This window comes from Asparagus officinalis, chromosome 8, assembly GCF_001876935.1.
Source record: "Asparagus officinalis chromosome 8, Aspof.V1, whole genome shotgun sequence".
Classification (NCBI taxonomy): Eukaryota; Viridiplantae; Streptophyta; class Magnoliopsida; order Asparagales; family Asparagaceae; genus Asparagus; species Asparagus officinalis.
The window spans coordinates 8,953,264-8,974,112 of record NC_033801.1 but is presented as its reverse complement, the minus strand read 5'-3'; the positions used below and the strand labels follow the sequence as shown (position 1 = coordinate 8,974,112).

Sequence of the window (20,849 nt, the reverse complement as noted above, 5' to 3'; positions counted from 1 at the left end):
AAGTTGGAAAATGAAGAGAACTTTTTAGTGTGTGTGTGTGTGTGTGTATGGAGGCTCTCTCCTCCAGAGTAAACATCTTTTACCTCGTAAGGCAACCATTACCTTTGAAAACTATGCCCACAACATGCAAAAGAGTTCTATTACAAAAGAACAGTTGCTGAATTGTTGATGACTCAACTGAAGGAGAACAAAAGAGAAAACTACTAAGTGGCTACTTAAATTGCTGCTGTGATCTGTAATCTAGAATGCACTTTCATGCAGTCAATTACAAGTAACCAATAAATTTAACCTTTGTAATGTCCAAAAGCAGAAAATAAATTGAAGGATGATTGTCATAGATTGAATGTATTCTTAATATATGTCAAGCCAAAAAAGCTTGAATAAAACCACCTCTCTTAATTTCTGTTAAGGGTTAATAGCACATAGACACCATGCAGTATCGTAGTTTCAATTTGGCAAATAGATCCCAAATGAAATTTTATCGACTCCTTTACCCTCAAACAGACTCAATAATTTCACCGGGTTAATATCTTCCGAAATTTCACCTTAGGACAAAAGAGTCAGAAAGATTCACCTAGAGGGTCTACCTGCCAAAATGAAAACACAGGCCTAAGTACTAAGTTCGAAATAACAAATACTGGGAGGGGAGGGGGGAGGGGGGGGTCTATATGCAGTTAACCCTTTCCAATTTATCAATCTTCTCCATCATGTGTCATTGTCTCCAAGATCCCATAGCAGACACGAATGCTAAAGCAAGATAAATAGTTATCCGTGAACCCTGTATGCGTTGAGATAAAGCTTAAACCAAAACATGACATGGCATCTAAAAACTAGGAAACATTGATGCAAACAATTTTGAAATTGTTCATGTAAACAAATTTGAAATTGTTCATGCTAGTCCTTGCGATGCCAACCAAAAACTAGAATAATGTCTCACAATAGCCACAAGAAGACTGATCAGGATATAAACATGTAGAAGCCAATGACAGATTTCAGGAGTCGACATTTGTTGCACTATCCAAAAAGCCTAACTTCCATCAAACATACAGAAATCTCGAGGCTGATGACACCAAGCTAACAGTCTATCAGTTGCTTCATACAATATGTGCCAAATACAAACCAACCAATAAGCAGAAAAGAGAACGAAGCTAGCCCGATGAGGAAAGACCACCCAGCCATCAAAACTCCAACAAACATCACGACAACAAAAGGGAAGAACGATCTTACAACTGCCATGCCATTTACCCATTTTCCTTTCAAAATTACAAGTCCAACTAAATTTATTATATTCCACCTCACAGAGGCGTTGTAGGCAAGGCGGTTCAGGCAGTTGGCGACGAATGAGTGGCAGTTGCAGGTGAAGAGGTTGTAGTATTTGTGCTGGAAATGCTGTGTGCTTGAGTTCAGCGCGTCGTCCCATGAGATTGAAGTGCCTTGTTCCATGTGCTTATATGATTGCTCGCATGTGTGTTCTGATAGATTTGGAGGAAAACAGCACTGTTCAAGTGTTTCCAACAATTAGTTAGCACTGACCATACAATTATAATCTTACAAATAAAACTAAAGGTTATTGTCATATTAGACCACTAAATCATGGTTAATTACATTAGACCCTCACTCTTCATATTTCTAAGTAAGACTCTCTGAATCTTCATATTTGCTCAGAATGAGGGCCTTATTTGAAAGAACTTAATAGATTTGAGGCTCTTGTTTAAAACAACTTGATAAATTTGGGGATTTACTTAAAAGGATTTTTTTTTCCAGAAAACCATCCCTAACTTGGGCCTTATTTCATGTTACCACATAGTTACACGGTATGTGGTACGTAACGGGTCATGATACGAATTCGGATACGCAACTCGCCACTTCGAAAATTTCGAGCGGGTAGTTTGATTTTTTTTGTATCCAAGTCGAGTCAATGGTAAACTTTTTGCAGTTTTTCAAAGTGTATAGTAGTAGAAACTAGAAAAGCTAATTATGCATTTCAATAAAATTTTTCATACAAAATATGTGAATACTTCTTTTTTATAGAGTCCGTTTTTTTCCTGATCCTCGTTACATATAGTTTGTCGTTGGGATCATGGTTTCATTTTATGTTTTATTAACATTGGTGTTTAGTTTCAGTAAATTCATTGACTAATATTATATTGTGCGCCTCCTTTCACTCGATTGTGCACATCGCATTGCTTCTTGCGCATGTGCACTTGAAGGGACTTTGCACACCCACATACTTGTAAGGTACGTCAATTTTGGCGAATCAATTCGTGTATCGGAGGGAATCGGTCGCAAATATACTGAGAATCAGGTCACAGGAACTGTATGACGGCTTAAGGGGGTCCAGGGGATGGCGCAACAATATTACCACCCTTAATTACTCAAAATTTAGGAAACCACCCCTATCTACCATTCCATTAACATAGAACCATCCATGACCTCTTCCATCAAAATTTCCATTCAGAAAATTATAATTTAACGGTTTTACCCCTACATAGATTTAATTTTATTGGGCTTTGTGTGTCAAAATTAAATTTTATTGAATTTGGGCATCAAAATTAAATTTTGTCGAATTTGGGTATTAAAATTAAATTTTCTTGAAAATTCGGAGTATCAAAATTAAATTGTGTTGAGCTTTAGGGTATCAAAGTTGAATTTTGTTGAAATTTAGGGTATTTTTAGGGGAAAAAAAGAACTTTGGGGGTATTAAAATGAAAAAAGAGCGACTATGTGGTATTTTATGGGCAAAAAAGCTTTGGGATACCAAAGTTAAAATGGGAAATAATTTGGCATATTCAACTTTGATCCTAAAGTTTAACAAAATGAACTTATATAGGCTAAAACCATCAAACTGTGATTTTTTGGATGGAAAATTGGATAGAAAAGGGTACGAGTGGCTATATGTTAATAGAATGGTAGATAGGGGTGGTTTTCTGAAATTCAGATAATTAAGGATGGTAAGTGAAATAAGTTAGGGGTGGTTCCCTTGTTGGAAGCGGGGTGACCCTGTTTTCGGTGAAAGTTGATTTCTTCATTGCTGAATCTATTACACGTTTATCGATTACAGATTCAAAGTAAAATTAGTCTTTTTATAAGACTTTCTTACACAATGAAAAAAATAAAAAAAAATACAACTCTCTTTAAACAAACGCAACGAATGTTTATCGCCCGCTGCTTGCGTGGGATCTTGGCCTGTGACGGGGACGCGTTAGTCCGTGGACCACCGAACGATCAATATTTGGACAGAGTTTCGTCTAACCGCGAAGGGATCGAGAAACCGTAGCTCTTATCTCGGCGAAGCGAGATAATCACTCTTCTTAAGATTACCACAACGGGATAATCCTAAGGAACGAACCGGGCTGCAGATCTAACTCCTCCTCCTCTATGAAATCTGTGCACTTTAAGTCTTCAATCCGGCAGGGCTTCGCCGAGGCACGAGAATTCCAGATGTCGAAAAATAAGAGCCTGGGGCTGTATTTATAGGCACAAAGGGGTTCCGGGCGGTTAAAACCGTGTAACGGAGCATTTCTGGGGCTGGAGACACCCCAGGGTGTCTCAGCGAGGCCGAGACACCGCCGAGACACCTCGGGGTGTCTCAACTCAGGCTGAGCCATTCCGATTTGTACGATTTGTACGTTCGTCCGTTTCCGCCGTAACTTCTTCATCCGAACTCGGATTTGAGCGATTCAAAATGCGTTGGAAAGCCGACGAGGAGTTCTATAAGCTCCAATGATTATATCATCTGTGGAACAAATGAGACACGAAGGGTATCTCGTCATTTGTGAACGATACGAGGTTCCCGATCAGTTCGTGTCTCTGTTATTCTGAAATTCCGTTGCTTCACGTAGTTCGTCGATTCACTTCAAGCGTTCATCGACGTTAATCGAGCTTCTGTGACTTGGATAGTGACGTTCCTCACCTCCTCTTAGCATTGAGCTGCTCACGGAGACCTATAGGCAATTTTCGATGCCTACAGATACCCCCTCCAAAACGTTCTAGACTCGTTTCTTTTTATAGAAGAGGCTGGAATACTTTGGATGTGATTGGTCCAGCCTTCGATCGGTGTAAAGGACTTGTAGTTAGCTTCGACTCTTGGCTCCTTCGATTTTCAGTCTATTCGATGCTTTGACGAATAGCTGAAGTCCTTCCGGCGCTGCGTTTATCGTCTGGCCGTCGTCGGAGTTTCGAGTCTAAAACGGATGAGATGAGTTTGGCTCGTGTCATTGAGTTGACTTAGAACTGACTATCTCCGTCGCATCGTGCTGACTCAGGGTTTCAGATCGCCGTACGTTGACTTTTTGTCATAACGCGTTGACCGGCGTTGACCTAGGGTTTTGGATCGCAACGCATTGATTGGCGTTGACCTAGGGTTACGCGTTGACCGACGTTGACCTAGGGTTTCGGATCGATCGTCGTTAACACAGTTTATACTCGTACGTCTGCTTGATGTTGTTGGATACTCGAGTCACGAGACCGACTAACGGAGTTGGTGCGTCAATGACTCGTATTTATAGAATTTTTGGTAAATTCTCAGCCATCAACGGGTTTGATGAGCCTTTACCGACTACCGTTTAAGTCGGGCTAGCATGCAGATTGTTTAAGTCCGTTCCACATGTGACGTTAAGCTAAAAGAGTTACCCATTTTAGTGCTACAATATTGAATACGTAGACTTTGTCTTTCTCACGGGAATAGACTACCCGACAACGTGTGTTAGACGTAGACTTAGGATTTTTGGTAAATTCTCAGTCATAAACGGATTTGACGTGCCTTTACCGACTACCGTTTGAGTCGGGCTAGCAAGTGGATTGTTTAAATCCGTTCCGCATGTGACGTTGTGCTAAATGAATGAACTCCCTTAGACTTGATGCTACGACTTCGAATACGTAGACTTCGCCATTGTTACGGGAATAGACTACCCGGCAACGCGTGTTAGGCGCTGACTTATCCTTACTTAGGATTCAGGATAAAAGTCCCCAGACTCGGATTCTGGTGTCTTCTTCAATCGGTAAAAGACTAAACCGGCAACGCGTATTAGGCGTTGGCTTATCCCTGCTTAGGCTTCGGGATAAAATTCCCCGTGCGTGTGAAGCACGGATTTTGGCGTTATTAATAACAACCTGCCACAATATTGAATATATAAGCTTTTGTCTTTTTTACGGTTAAGGACTAACCGGCAACGCGTATTAGGCGTTGACTTATCCCTTCTTAGGATTCGGGATAAAATTCCACATGCGTGTGAGGCACGGATTATGGTGTTATTAATAACCTGTCACAATGTTGAATATGTGATCTTTTGTCTTTTTTACGGTCAAAGACAAACCGGCAACGCGTGTTAGGCGTTGACCTATCCCTACTTAGAATTCGGGATAAAATTCCCCATACGTGTAAGGTACGGATTATAGTGTTATTAATAACAACCTGCCACAATGTTGAATATGTGGACTTTTGTCCTTTTTATGGTTAAGGACTAACCGACAACGCGTGTTAGGCGCTGACTTATCCCTTCTTAGGTTTCGGGATAAAATTCCCCAGACTGGAATATTGTGTCTTCTTCAATCGGTGAAAGACTAAACCGACAACGCGTGTTAGACGTTGACTTATCCCTGCTCAGGATTCGGGATAAAATTCCCCGTACCTGTGTGGCACGGATTTTGGGAGTTAAAAAAAAAGTATCTTCTCTTGGGGTAAAGACGAACCCGAAATGAGAAAGGAAGAATTTTATATTCTATCTCCCGGCACTGAAGAGGAAGAATTTTATATTCTATCTTCAGTTGGAAAGGAAACTCGAAGTGGGATCTCCACCCCCAGAATCCGAAAAGATGAAACTAAGAGTGAGATCTCCACTCCGAGAATCGATAAGATTCGGATAACCCTAACGGTCGGAAGGTTTGATTACCGAACTAAAGATAAATTTTTCGTTTATCGAGAGTGAATTGTGGTTTTGGTCCTAACTGTAGGAAGGTTTGACCAAGCGGAAGTTTGAGATGACCCTAACTGTAGGAAGGTTTGATCACTCGATTTGAAAGTGGACCTCTCGTTCATTGGAGGAATCAAGAGGGGATTTTGGTTTTGGCCCTAACTATAGGAAGGTTTGACCAAATGGGAGTTGGAGTACAAATTATAGTGGGGGTGTTAACTTGTACAAATCACTCAAATGGGGTTCCTGGTGTTAAGTGATAAAGACTTAACACGAAGGGGTTTGACAATTTGTCAAGGATGGACAGATTAAAATTCCAAGTATTATATCCGGACTCTAACCATGAAAGTGTTGAGTGCACGAACATAATGGAAGTTTGAATGGATTAAACCAGGAAAAATTTTAGTGGACCCACTGTCAATAAATTTGATCAGTGAGGGAGTTTATAGTGGGAGATTATGAGTCGTCGAACATCAATGGGAGTTTTGTGAGGGAAAATTGATCTAATGAAGTGATCTAATCTCGTCTCAGCAAAAGAGTGTTCGGAAATCACAGTAAGAGTTTAGTGTTTATCCCTTTATTCATAATGATCAGGTTATCCCTAAGAATATTACATTTAACATTCTTCTGGAGACTTCCTGTTACATAAATTATCCACCCCCAGTTTCCTTTGTGAAGCTGGGTTTACCATTGTATTCAGTTGCATGATCGGGTTATCCTTAAGAATATTACATGTGAAAATTCTCCAGGAACTTCCCGTCAAGAGTGGGAATAGTTTAGACTCATATACCTATTGGAGTATCAGGGAGCAGTTTAACCTCATATACCGGTTGGAGGATTGAGAAACAGTTTATACTCGTATACTCTTCGGAGTGTAGGAAGGAGCAGTTTATACTCTTATACTTATCGGAGTGGCGCCGTTCTCATTTGGCTTATCCCAACGTTATGACGCCGATTTCAACCAAAGTCTGAATGATATTATTTAAAGTAAAGCATGCCTTGGTGGGATGAAGGATCCTCCTGTAGTACCCGCAGTATTTCGGATCCGCAGTACCGTCAGCTTCCTCCTGATTTGTGATGGGTGGTAGCTTGACCTTGTTGTTTTCAAGAAGGGTCTCGAAGATGGCTTGAATGAGTACTCTTTTTGGAGCCTCGAATCCGAAGTCTTCTGCTGTCTTCGGGGCTGCTGTTGTGACGTCTGATTAACATCAATAACCGTCGTAGGTGCCTTCCCTTCATCATGGGAAATGAGACTCGGATTCAGAGGGTTAGCCATCGGTTGGCTTCTTTCGACCTTCCTCCTTCTGAGAAAGCGTTCGACCTGCTCTCCGCGCACCTTCAACTCTTTCCAGGTATTGAGCGGCTCTACTCCCATAACGTCCAAGATGTTAATGGACAAGTTATTATGACAGGTTTGCAAGACGAATTCCTCCGTGACAGGATCCTTGTAGTTTATTACCTGATTACGGAAGCGTTTGATGAAGGTATCCACCGACTCTCCGTCTTTCTGTTTCTCATCGAAGAGTGTCCTGATTGACACTTCGGTGTCATCATCGAAGAAATGACCGAGGAACATGCTCTCCAGATCCTCCCAGCTAGTGATGCTTGCAGGCTTGAGACGACAGTACCAATCGAAGGCGGGCCCGCGAAGGGTTCCAACAAATGACCGGACCATCAAAGGCTCGTTACCAGAGATTACTCCCAAGTGGGACTTGAAATAGATCAGATGCTGAGTGGGGGAACCCTTCCCGTCAAACGGCGTGAAGTTAATCAGGTTGAACTTCGCCGGATACGGGATTGATTCCCATTCTCTTGGGTAAGGACACGGAATCCCGGTCTTCTTCACCTCTCGAGCAGACATCAGGGCGTCAATTTTGCTCTCGAGATCCTTCATCTTTTCGTCCTCATCTATATCCTGTTTTGGACAATTTTCGAGAGGAATAATGCGGCCACCTCCAGTGTTATCATTCGTCGTTATTTTTAGTGGGGCCACCCCCAGCGTTATGTTCATCTACATCTGAATCGCTACCTGCTTGGTTAGTAGTGCTGCGACGGCTGGACTCACCTAGCTGATTCGACAAAGCTCGGATTTGTTGGTCGTACATTTGTCTCATCTCCTGCATAGCCATTTTCATTTCGATTTTGAATGCTTCTTTCTGCTTGGCTAGAGCATCCTCAATGATTTTGGCTATTTGCTCGGTGTTGATCATGAACACTTCCCGAGCTTGTCTTATGCTAGACGTTGTATCGTCAGAGGCGAGTGCGGAATAAGAATCCGAGAGTTCGTCATCGGAATGGATTCCTTCACGGACTCCCTGGTAATCATTATGTCCGACGGCTTCTAGCTGAGAAGCTGAGATATTCATTGGGTTATTCCCAAACTGACTTCTCTTCCTGGAGAAAAATTAGGGTTGGAGCTATTTGAACTAATCGAAGTACCTTTCTTTCGAGATTTGTTCGTACCCCCAGCCCGATAGTACAACTCATCGGCATGATTGCCGGAGCAACGTATCGTGTGCTGGCACGACTCCTCAGGTATAACGTCGTCGTCTGATGAACATGTTTCCTTCTGAGGATTAGCCGTCTTGTTAGTGCTCTCAAGAGTCGCACGTTTTGAGTCACGCTTTCGTGAGCGTGAGACCTCAACGGGCTCTTGGATAATGACTCGCAGTCCGAGGCGGTCAGTTATAGGAGCTTTCCCATTATAGGAAAGCTCTGATTTATTGGAAGGGGATGAGTTGCTCGGGGTTCATTCATCATGCCCAAGCGTTCTTTGACTGGAGCTTTGCCTTGATCCTCGTGCAAAAGACCCAGGCGTTCCGCTATCACTTTCCTGCCTCTGGATATGTCCATATTGTCGCGGAGCTTCACCGGAGGTGTGGGATTAAAAGGAGCGAGATCTGAACTTGACGAAAGCTGGGAACCAGCTTTGGATCTGGAATCGACCGAGAGACACGACTGATGTCTTTTATCGGGTAGGGGCGCTGACTTAGCCTTTGGCACCCAAACCTGCTTAGATCTTGGTGATTTCTTGATCACCTCTTCCCGCTGCAATTCTCGTGCCTCTCGCACAAGGATCTGGGTGTGCGCAATAAGTGCACGGCGCTTCTGGACGCGCTCCTCGAGGGTAGAACGGGTTCGTTTGACCTGAACCCATTTGTTAATTAGAGGTTGGGAGGAGGGTCCCGATGCTTGTTGTGGCGATAGCTTAGTCACTTGGCGCTTTCTGAACTCCCAATCCGCTTGGTACCTGAGTTCATCCACCTGATCCAAAGCCTTGGCGAATTGGCGCGCGAGGCGTTAGCGTTTCCTTTGACGTGCTCTCTTTGATAGAGTTGGCGCACCTTCAGCAGTCGGTTCCTTGATCGCGAAAGAGTTCAGATCTGCAGATCTGGTCTCATCGGATGCCGGCTGATCGTTGCAAGGTGCAACTGTGCAGGATGCAACTGTAGCATCGACTACGGGGAGATCGACTTCTCGGGTCTTCAGATCTGGAGACCGACGGATCTTCTGGGAGGAGGAGATCTTCCTGCGCTTATGGGGAGGAGCAGATCTGGAGGAGGAGGAGGAGATGTACACTTCAAATTTCTGCTGGTCGAATTCGTACTCGACCTCTTCGAACACCAGGATCTTGATCGTCGGCTGCGGCACGACAGCTTCGGCAGCGAGGCTGTTGGCTCCCACTGTGGTCGCCAACTTGTTTTCGGTGAAAGTTAATTTCTTCATTGCTGAATCTATTACACGTTTATCGATTACAGATTCAAAGTAAAATTAATCTTTTTATAAGACTTTCTTATACAATAAAAAAAATAATAAAAAAATACAACTCTCTAATGGGATAATCCTAAGGAACGAACCGGGCTACAGATCTAACTCCTCCTCCTCTCTGAAATCTGTGCACTTTAAGTCTTCAATCCGGCAGGGCTTCGCCGAGGCACGAGAATTCCAGATGTCGAAAAATGAGGGCCTGGGGCTGTATTTATAGGCACAAAGGGGTTCCGGGCGGTTAAAACCGTGTAACGGAGCATTTCTGGGGCTGGAGACACCCCGGGGTGTCTCAGCGAGGCCGAGACACCTTGGGGTGTCTCGTTCGTGCCGAGACACCTCGGGGTGTCTCAACTCAGGCTGAGACGTTCCGATTTGTATGTTCGTCCGTTTCCGCCGTAACTTCTTCATCCGAACTCGGATTTGAGCGATTCAAAATAAGTTGGAAAGCCGACGAGGAGTTCTATAAGCTCCAATGATTATATCATCTGTGGAACAAATGAGACACGAAGGGTATCTCGCCATTTGTGAACGATACGAGATTCCCGATCAGTTCGTGTCTCTGTTATTCTGAAATTCCGTTGCTTCACGTAGTTCGTCGATTCACTTCAAGCGTTCATCGACGTTAATCGAGCTTCTGTGACTTGGATAGTGACGTTCCTCACCTCCTCTTAGCATTGAGCTGCTCACGGAGACCTATATGCAATTTTCGATGCCTACAGACCCTATTTAAAACAGCTTAAGGGACTTCGGGGTTAATTTAGAAATATAATAATTTTGGGGTCTAATAAATTTGGGGGTCTAATATAACAATAACCCTAAGATTAAAAGCTTAGATCTTATGGATGAGCTGAATGAAAAGCGTACATATGAGATGCCAATAAGAACCAAAGGCATAGATTTTGGGCTCTGTCGTTATGTTCAGCTAAATATCATTTGTGGGTACACTCAGCTTTAATGCAATTCAAAGTGATGTCAAGTACAAATATAGAAGTAGTATGGAAATGTTTTTGGATATAAAATACAGCAAAACAATATGGGCACACTAAAAAGAATATGAAAATCATCATAGTTATCATTCAACCCTTTTCCCACCAAAATAGCTTCTAAACAAGCCCAAAACCAAGAACTTCCATGAAAGAATTAAAACTTTTACAGTCTATGGTAAATGCTACGATAACCCTGTGCCATTTGGTGCCACATTGTTGGATGGATATTTACTAGTAGCAATTAGGTGAAACACAGTAAGCTCATACAGCCAATACAGCCAGGGAGCCCTCTAACATTCCGCTACACTAAACAATCTTAGGAAATTGCATTGACCTCTGAACCGCAAAATGAGATAAAGAGATAAATTGGAGTCATGTTCCCCTCAAATACAAGAGACCTCAATGCTATTTTTGAATCCAAAGAAAATATTTACTTTCTCATAATCATGTAAAGCACATGAAAATATCACCGTATGCAACAGAATGCACCAGCAAACTTATTAACATCTTAGACGTGAAGACAAGGAAACTACAAGATGTCCATTTTCTCTCCGTTTAGTTTCAAATATTTAAAAAATAAATTGACTGCAACGAGTGGATACTGTAATACCTGTTCTCGATCTAGTTGAAGATATCTGGCAACAGCTCCGTAAGAAAAATTATCTACACCCACAAAATTTGAACCCGCAAAATCTAGGACTGCTCCGTCCTCTCGGCATATTCCTAAATGGCCAATATAAGGAGCTAGCCAAGAAACAATAGGAAGTGGTGTCCAAACTATGCAGCAAGGAAATTTTGCGTTCTTTGGATCAATATCATCAAGTGGCCACAATCTGTCATGTACTCTTTCATCAGAACATTCTTCTACCACATCAACAGAAGTCCTACGCTCCACCATAGAGACGTGTCTTGGAGACATTTTGATTTGAATTGTTGAATATCACGAGAACCTGCAATTAAAGAGCAAAGTCTTCTCATCGACTAGAATGCCAAGACACAGGAGAAGATAGAAAAGTTTTTATGGGAAATAGACAGATGCTTGATGTTGCACTTCACAGTAAATAATCTACAAAAACCAACTAAAAGCGGAAGAATTTTATATGTTCAGATTATTCAGAGGTGTCGCCGCGAACTAAGATCTCATGGGGACTAAAATGAACCAGACTAAGAATAAATTTCATCCAAAAGCTTAACCAACTAGCTATTGACCCCAACTTTTATTGTAGTCCATCAATCCTTATCATCCTTTTCGATGTAGGATAGCAAAACTGTTGGGTATCAACTCAAACTCTAAGTTAGGATTGTGTTTTTGATTATTTGTATAACTTTATGAGAATTAGATAGGATTAGAGATCTATCATGATTAGGAGACTGAGTTTCATCATGATTAAGAATTTGAATCTTATTCTAATTAGGAAGTTAGGCTAGAGATATGGTTTTAGTTTTCCTATATAAATTCTTCTATTGTTGGAGGAAAAAAAAAGAGTAGAGAGAAGAAGAAAGAGAGTTTGACAGTCTTTATCCCTGCAAAAGATTATAATTTGGAAGTGATAGTAAATTGATTTAAATCCTATGGCTTTTTCATGTTGAGGGTTTTCCATGTTAAATCTTGTGTGATTCTATTTGCTGCGTTTGATGATTTTTTAGGGTTTTTACGAGATCTAAAATCCTAATAAGTGGTATCAGAGCGGGGCTTGACGGTTCGTGGAGATTTGACCGGTGTGCGATTGGTGAAGGTGTCAGCGGTCGAAGCGCGATGATCGACATCAGAGGGAAAAAAGAGGAAAGGCTCTGTAGCAAATACTGTAGCAGCTGTCGGATACTGTTCACACAGATCCAACGGTTGAGATTGATTTGTCTTTTGATCGAGAATTTGAAGGCGGATTTTGGTGATCCAGGAGTCGTTCCTAGGGTTTTTCGACGTGCTGAGTTTGTTTTTAATGTCGATTTTATTAAATTTAATATCTACAGTGACTGATTTGAATTTTGATTGTGGTTAGAGGATGATGACTTCTTCGGGTTCGAAGTTCGATATTCCGCTAATCAACGATAAGGCAAATTTTACAGTATAACAGTGCACAGTTTAAGATATTCTTGTACAGTAGGGTGTTGATCAAGCTTTAGAGGAGAAAAAACCAGAAGGATTGAATGATGATGAATGGAGTTCTATACAAAAGAGGACGGTTAGCACAATTCGTTTGGCACTCGCCCCCAAGATCAAGTACAATGTTATGCAAAAGACCATACCAAGGGGGCTATGGAAAAGGCTCAAGGAGATTTATGCGTTGAAGTCGATGACTGACTGATTATGTTTAAGGATGGAGCTTTATTCGTTGAAGATGGAAGAATGTACTACAATTCAAGACCATATCAATGCCTTTAATCTGCTAGTTTGCCAACTTATGAATATTGATGAGGTGATTAAAGAAGAAGAGCAAGCGCTACTCCTATTGTCTTCCTTGTCGAAGTCGTACAAGCCGTTAGTTCAGACGATAATTACAGAGAAGCAAACTTTAAAGTTTGACGATATGACAACACTCCTACGTGAGAATAAAAGAATGATGGGAAAGAAGAGCGCATCTAATGATGGTGAGAGTGCACTAGCTTTTAAATGTTCTAATCGAGTGAGGAGTAAGGAGAGATGTGACAGTTATCGAGGAAAATCAAAATCTCGGACCCGAGACGATAAAGAAAGGGAGTGCTATTATTGCGGAGAGAAAGGTCACATTCAATTCAGATGTTCCCAGAATGGTGATGTGTTGTGCGCAGCGAAAATTTCGACAGAGTTTCTGATGCACAATAAGAGAGAAAGATCAATAAGAATTCTTATTTCTCAAAGGGAACAAGAATCTGAAGCCTAATAAGAGAAAGATCAATAAGAATTCTTATTTCTCAAAGGGAACAAGAATCTGAAGCCTAATATCCCATCAAAATGGGATATTAGCTCTTCCTCTCGTCACAAGAATCTGAAGCCTAATATCCCATCAAAATGGGATATTAGCTCTTCCTCTCGTCAGCTCTAGGACTACGTGTCGAGGGATCCTAAAAACTATTACAATGGCCACAAACTTAAACAAACCAATTTTACGTGGTTCGACAAACTACCTACGTTCACGGGACAATGAGGGGGGATCTACTATTAGAAAGAAAAAGAACACAAATAGGTTTACAACTCTCACAATCTAAACCCTCAAATAGGCTCCTTGCTTTTCTTCTCAAGAAAAGGTCAGCCTCCAAATACTTTTTCTCTCTCAAAAGGCCCTAGGATTTCCCCTGCTGCAGTCGCCAAAACAGAAACCCTCTTTTTTTCACCTACGCGCTGCCAAAAGAAGAAAAACAAGCCGACTTTTCTCCCTGTACCGAACCCCACTTTGCACAAACCCAGCCGTCTGTAATTGTTCTCCCACACTGCCCTTTTCACCTCTGCAGCCGTCCTTTGCACGCCATCCCATCCCTCAAATTTGCACCAAACCCTAGGAAAGAAAACATTGAGGTATTTATAAACTTAAAGTCGGGCCACATCGGGTGGGCCTGTCGCTTGGGTGATCTCTTCACGCAAAAAACTGATGGTTCTTAGCCAAACTCCCGAACTCATGGTGGCCCCCCCTTTTCCATGCTGCGTTCCTTAGCTATTCACATGGATTCATGTAGTTTGTGGCCCCTACTTATGTTTCCCAGCTCTTCACGTCTCCAACAATTCTCCACCTCGGTGAAGTTTTTCCAAAACTGAACCGACACCAACCAAAACAAATGCCTCACTTGTTGCGTCCAGTACGAAGTGAACGATTCACGACAACGGACTCAATCCATAACAAGTCAAGAACTCAAATGAGAATGTAAGCACTCTCCAAATATCGGTATCAACTCACCAAATCGATCTCATCCTCCATCAAAATCCAAACCGGCTGCATCATAAAGACTGCCTACGTATCCTCTTGCCCAAGGAATCAAGCCTTACGTAGTTCACCCAAATGGTTGCGAACGACCTCAATCAACTAGAAGAGTTCGCAACCCTTCTCCAATATCATCAACTCTGCGGCCGATAGCCCCTCCAATGACCTCAAACACCTCCACCTGAGGTGAACCACTGGTCATATCCAAACTATGTCTGCCAGCTGCACTCGCATCATAACTCAACTTATCATCTGCATCCAAAACCAATTGATCCCCAAGCTGTGTCACCTCAGCTGGAATCCCAAACAATACAGTATGATCTGGAGTAATCTTCACCCGATGTGGAGTAGCATTCATCTCTACCCGCTGCGATACCTCTAAGGTCTGTCCAAAACTCTTCACCTGCTGAGAGTCAATTGGCTTCCTCATCGAAGCCTCAACCAAAGTAACACTACCAGACCTATCTTCCAATGGAGTTTTACCTCTAATCACAACAGTTGACAACTCTTTAATAGGATGACTCAAATATGTCAAATCCTCAGTCCAGAACCTCTTCTGCAAACCATTGCTCGACCACAAACACCGATCCTCCTCCAGCAAGGCTCGGTTCTCCAAATTTGCCACCCTATCTGGTTGCTCCAAGATTTTCTTTCCAACGAAGTGTCTCAAAATGCCGTGAGCTCAGCTCCAATACAGAAACATGTCCATCTTGTACCTCCCATCAAAATCAGAATGAAGTACCTTCATCTTTCTGTCCATCTCACACTTCTTCAAACTGTTAGAGACTACTAGGACTTTATTCATAGGGGATTTGGTTGCAATCCAAACACGCCTAGACAGTCACCAACAAAGAAAACCAAACTTCTATTACCTCCCAATGATGCTCCCTTGGAAGGCCCCGAAACATCCACGTGAACTCCTCCAGAACGACCTTTAGCACGGTGAATAGAGGTGCCAAACTTCACCTTGGTCTTCTTGCTCACATCATGTTTACTGGACTTCAAACTGCAGGTCTTCACACCCTCTTTCAATTTATGCGAGGAATCAATACTGGAATGACTAAGCCCCAAATGCCGTAGTCTAGTCGAATCAATAGAAGTCGTCAGTTCTCCACCTGCCATTATACCTCCAGTCAAGTAATACATGTTATTCCTCCTGACGCCCTTCATCACAATCTGAGAGTCTTCCACAATCTTAAGAACCATGTCCTCAACACGAACCTTCAGACCCTCTCCAACCAAAGCTCCAATCGAGATCAAGTTCTTCCTCAAAGAAGGAACATATCTCACATCGTTTAACTCTCTAACAATCCCGTCAAACATCTTTATGCAAATTCTTCCTATCCCAAGGATCTGACATGCACGGTTATCAGCCATGTACACCACACCACTATCCAGCTTCTCAAAACTGGAGAACCATTTCCTTCTAGGGCACACATGATAGGTCGCACCACTATCCAACATCCATTTAGATTCCTCCGAATAGCTATCTGTAGGACTGATAGAAAGCGAATAAATAGAAGAGTCAGAATTATTATCATCCGATATAATGTTTGTTTCTGATGATGGTTGCTTCCCTTTTCCCTTCTGCTTATTCTTCATCCATTCGTCGAGCTTTGGACAGTCTTTCTTCCAATGACCAGTCTCCTTGCACCAAGTACATTGATCTTTTCTAATTGTAGGATGTCCTACTCTAAACTGTGACTTCCAATTCTTCCGGTTCGGATTCTTCCCTCTTGCGACCAACGCCTCTGCTACCAGCTCAACTGAAGCCTCCTTATCCTTCTTTTAAAGCTGATAATTCACAAGTGCAGCAGTGACTTCACTATACGAAAGTGACGCCTTCCCATTAATCAGAGTAAGAACGAAGGTCTCATATTCCTCGTCAGGCAAGGAACTCAGCAATAGCAACACCTTGTCATCATCTTCAATTATGACATCCACATTCGTCAAATCCGTAAAAAGCTTTGTGTAGGTGTTCATGTGATCACTAATTGAGGTTCCCTTCTTCAACTGGAAACGATAAAGTCTCCTCTTCAAATGCAAGCGGTTCTCAACACTCTTTGTCAGATACTTGCTTTCGAGAATCTCCCAAATCTTCTTTGCAGAAGTCTCATTCATCACATCATATTTTAGATCTTGAGTCAAACAAGATCTAATCACACCATACGCCGTTCGATTCATCTTCTTCCAAACATTCTCTTCAATCTCATTTGGCTTGCCATCTAACTCCAAGGTATCCTCCAAATTCTGCGCGTTCAGCGCATCCAAAACCTCGCATCTCCATAATCCAAAGTTGTTTGTGCCATTAAATTTCTTCATATTTATCTTCATAGAGTGGATATTCAAACTCTGAATGGTCTTCGCGCCAGAAGCACCACCCTCGATACCCGAAGCACCTTCTTTCCCCGACATCTTTCTCAACGCACCAACCAACGAAGAATAGATCCAAAACTGAAAAGATAGAGTCTTTAACCAAAAGATCCCACCTTTATCACCAAACGAAGCTCTGGACGAGCCTCTAAATTGATCTACTCCTCCAATCAAACCCTAGATCTGGAATCTGGGCTCTGATACCACTTGTTATGCGCAACGAAAATTTCGGCAGAGTTTTTAGTGCACAATACGAGAGAAAGATCAATAAGAATTCTTGTTTCTCAAAAGGAACAAGAATCTAAAGCCTAATATCCCATCAAAGTGGGATATTAGCTCTTCCTCTCGTTAGCTCTAGGACTGCGCGTCGAGGGATCCTAAAAACTATTACAATGACCACAAACTCAAACAAATCAATTTTACGTGATTCGGCAAACTGCCTACGTTCACGGGGCAAGGAGGAGGGATCTACTATTAGAAAGAAAAAGAATACAAATAGGTTTACAACTCTCACAATCTAAACCCTCAAATAGGCTCCTTGCTTTTCTTCTCAAGAAAAGAACTCTCACAATCTAAACCCTCAAATAGGCTCCTTGCTTTTCTTCTCAAGAAAAGGTCAGCCTCCAAATACTTTTTCTCTCTCCCTCAAATAGGCTCCTTGCTTTTCTTCTCAAGAAAAGGTCAGCCTCCAAATACTTTTTCTCTCTCAAAAAGTCTTAGGATTTCCCCTGCTACAGTCGCCAAAACAGAAACCCTCTTTCTGCACCTGCGCGCTGCCAAAAGAAGAAAAACAAGCCGACTTTTCTCCCTGTACCGAACCCCACTTTGCACAAACCCAGCCGTCTGCAATTGTTCTCCCGCACTGCCCTTTTCACCTCTGCAGCCGTCCTTTGCACGCTATCCCACCCCTCAAATTTGCACCAAACCCTAGGAAAGAAAACACTGAGGTATTTATAAACCTAAAGTCAGGTCACATCGGGTGGGCCTGTCGCTTGGGTGATCTCTTCACGCAAAAAACTAATGGTTCTTAGCTAAACTCCCGAACTCATGGTGACCCCCCCCCTTTTCCATGTTGCGTTCCTTAGCTATTCACATGGATTCATGTAGTTTGTGGCCCCTACGTTCGTTTCCCAGCTCTTCACGCTTCTAACATGATGATTTGAAGAGTATTAGACAGATAAAGATTTAAGAAAGTAGGAAAAAGACAGACTCATCGGTAGTTGTGTGTGATGAAGATGTGGTGTTGTTAATACAGAGTACATGTACTGATGTGAGTAACACTTGAGTGTTAGATTCTGTAGCCTCTATGCATGTTTACAACAACAAAAATTATTTTGACACATTAAAGACAGATGAAGAATTTAATGACGTGATTGTTAGAAATAATGAGAAGATGAAAGTTGAAGGTGTTGAAAGTGTTCGCCTCAAGATTCACACTGGGAAGGTCAGAATTCTTCATAATGTGAGATATGTGACGTCATGTGATGCTAATTTAATTTCGTCGGGTGAGATGGTATAGCGTGGGTACAAGTATATGGGTGAAGGAGAGTGGTGTAAAATGTATAAAGATGATGATTTAATTTTACGAGGGAGGAAGAATAACAATCATATTTGCTATTTAGATGTGCGATCTATTAATGGTGTAGATGACTCTTCTCAGAGTTTTGTCCACAAGGAAGAGGTGAATAACAAAAAGAAGAGAGTGAGTTTTTCTGAAGCCGTTGAGACACTTGGAGATTTTTCGTCGAGGGAGGATATGTTGGGTATCTACTCAAACTCCAAGTTAGGATTGTGTTTTTGATTCTTTGTATAACTTCATGAGAATTATATAGAGTTAGAGATCTATCATGATTAGGAGACTGTGTTTAATCATGATTAGGAGTTTGAATCCTATTCTAATTAGGAAGTTAGGCTAAAGATAGGGTTTTGGTTTCCCTATATATATTATTCTATTGTTGGAGAAAAAAAAGAGTAGAGAAAAGGGGACAGGGGGTTTGACAGTTTTTATCCGTGTATAAGATTGTAATTTGGAGGTGATAGTAGATTGATTTTAATCCCGTGATTTTTCCTTGTTGAGGGTTTTACACGTTAAATTTTGTGTGATTCTATTTGCTGTATTTGGTGGTTTTTCGGGGTTTTTGAGAGATCTAAAAATCCTAATAAAAACAACTGCTCATCCTTCGATTTGAATTTGATCATCCAATAGAAATCATCGGCCCAAAACTTTGGGCACCATCCCTTGTAAACAAAACTTGGTACAAATAGCATCATTTGCTTGCAATAACCTGCCAACATCCGCAAGATCTTCAATGTTCGGGGACTAACCATCATAAATCCCCATCATCCCTAGGAATCAAACCTCAAATTTCGCGTTTGTAAATAATCATATGAATAAATGTTGCCAAAAGTATGGCCACAACATCATGCAAGTATTAATGTCTTTGCGATGACTTTAATGAAGGAAGATGGTCAGCAGATGAAGTCCATGAAATAATGTCATTGCAATAACTTTGGTAGAAATTCAGGAACATTGTGCTTAGTCCTAAAAGAAAATGTTAATATCACAAGAGGGGGAAAGCGTGTCTGATCGGATTGTGCCTGTAGCCAGGGGCGGATGCATACCAATCTAGAATTTGCAATTTAAACTCTTCTAAAATTACAGTTTGCCCCCTACAGTTATAATTATTTTGCCGACCTTGAATTTTCAAACAATTTGCATTTAAAATTTACAAATTAGTCCCTCTTTTCCATGCCGACCCTATAAAAAAAAATTTCTGCTTCCACCACTATCTATGTGTATGCACACTCACTCTTGTAATTGTAACATCAAAACGAAAGAAATCCTGTGACACAGGTAATTTGTCGAACCACGTAAAAATTCAAAAAATCATGTCTTTTCTGATTGCTTTTCCTGTCTCTCTGTTTCTTTCTTGCTTGCGGGAGTTTCGATTCCTAACAATACCGAATGAGACTAACTTTCTGTATAAAAGATTTGTGGCCATCAGGATAAAAACAACCAAGAACACCAACTTACCTGGATTACAAGATTTTCTATTGAAAATAACATTCATATCTTACTGATAAAAATAAGCCAAGTAAACAAAGAGAATCATATTCGGTTAACCAACTTTACTCGAGGACATATAGTGCCCAAAACCCATCATAGTTCTACTTTCATAGATCCAATTATATATATAATTAACCATTTCCACGTTAGAAAACAAAATTAAAAAAAAAGCACATAATCACCCAATCTTCTACTCATTCACTTGTTTCTGCATCACAGAATAATCACCAAACAGATTGAACAAAGAGCAGCTAGAAAGGAAGCTGACCTCAATCTATCAATCCATGGCCAGCTTCAGAGCACCAATCAAGATCAAATCTTGCGGAGGACCCAAGACTCAGAGATGGGCGTAGAAAGATTTGGGACAAGGGAGAGTGGGGTTCAAATATCTTTTTCCGAGGTGTTGGGTTTTAATTGGAGAGAGGGAGGGGCGCAGGGAGAGAGAAGAAGGTGCATGAACCTGTGAATCAATGAACCTGAATCCACGCACGAGCCTAAATAAAAACAATTACCATTCAAAGGTCTCTTTCTTGCTTTCCTTTTCTTCTGGTTTTAAAAAGGAAAATTATGCATTGGCCCCCCTGTGTGATTTCTATACTAAAAGGGGTTACTTTACTTGTACTCTTGCCATGAATATTTTGTTTTTGTTTTTCTAACATGATGATATTGTACCTTTCTTAGTTTGAAAATACAAATTGCAAGTCATTGGTGCACAATAAAGATGCGTATGCTTAAATTGAGGGGTTCTCATTGAATTAGCCTTCCAAATCAAGTTTATTTTAAAATAAGCCCTCCAAGTCCTTTAAGTTACACCACATTGGTTCATGTAATTAGTTTTTGTTAATATCTA

General features: G+C 41.5%; 1 protein-coding gene across 1 annotated transcript; it reads right to left on the bottom strand.

Annotated features, from left to right (window-relative positions):
- On the bottom strand, positions 922 to 20,490 carry LOC109822058 (protein REVERSION-TO-ETHYLENE SENSITIVITY1). The gene is made up of 3 exons (XM_020388217.1): positions 20,268 to 20,490; positions 11,277 to 11,616; positions 922 to 1,497 (listed from the first exon to the last, which is right to left on the bottom strand). Exons 2-3 carry the CDS (start codon positions 11,583 to 11,585, stop codon positions 1,075 to 1,077), a joined length of 732 nt encoding a protein of 243 aa, XP_020243806.1. The 5' UTR covers positions 11,586 to 11,616; positions 20,268 to 20,490; the 3' UTR covers positions 922 to 1,074.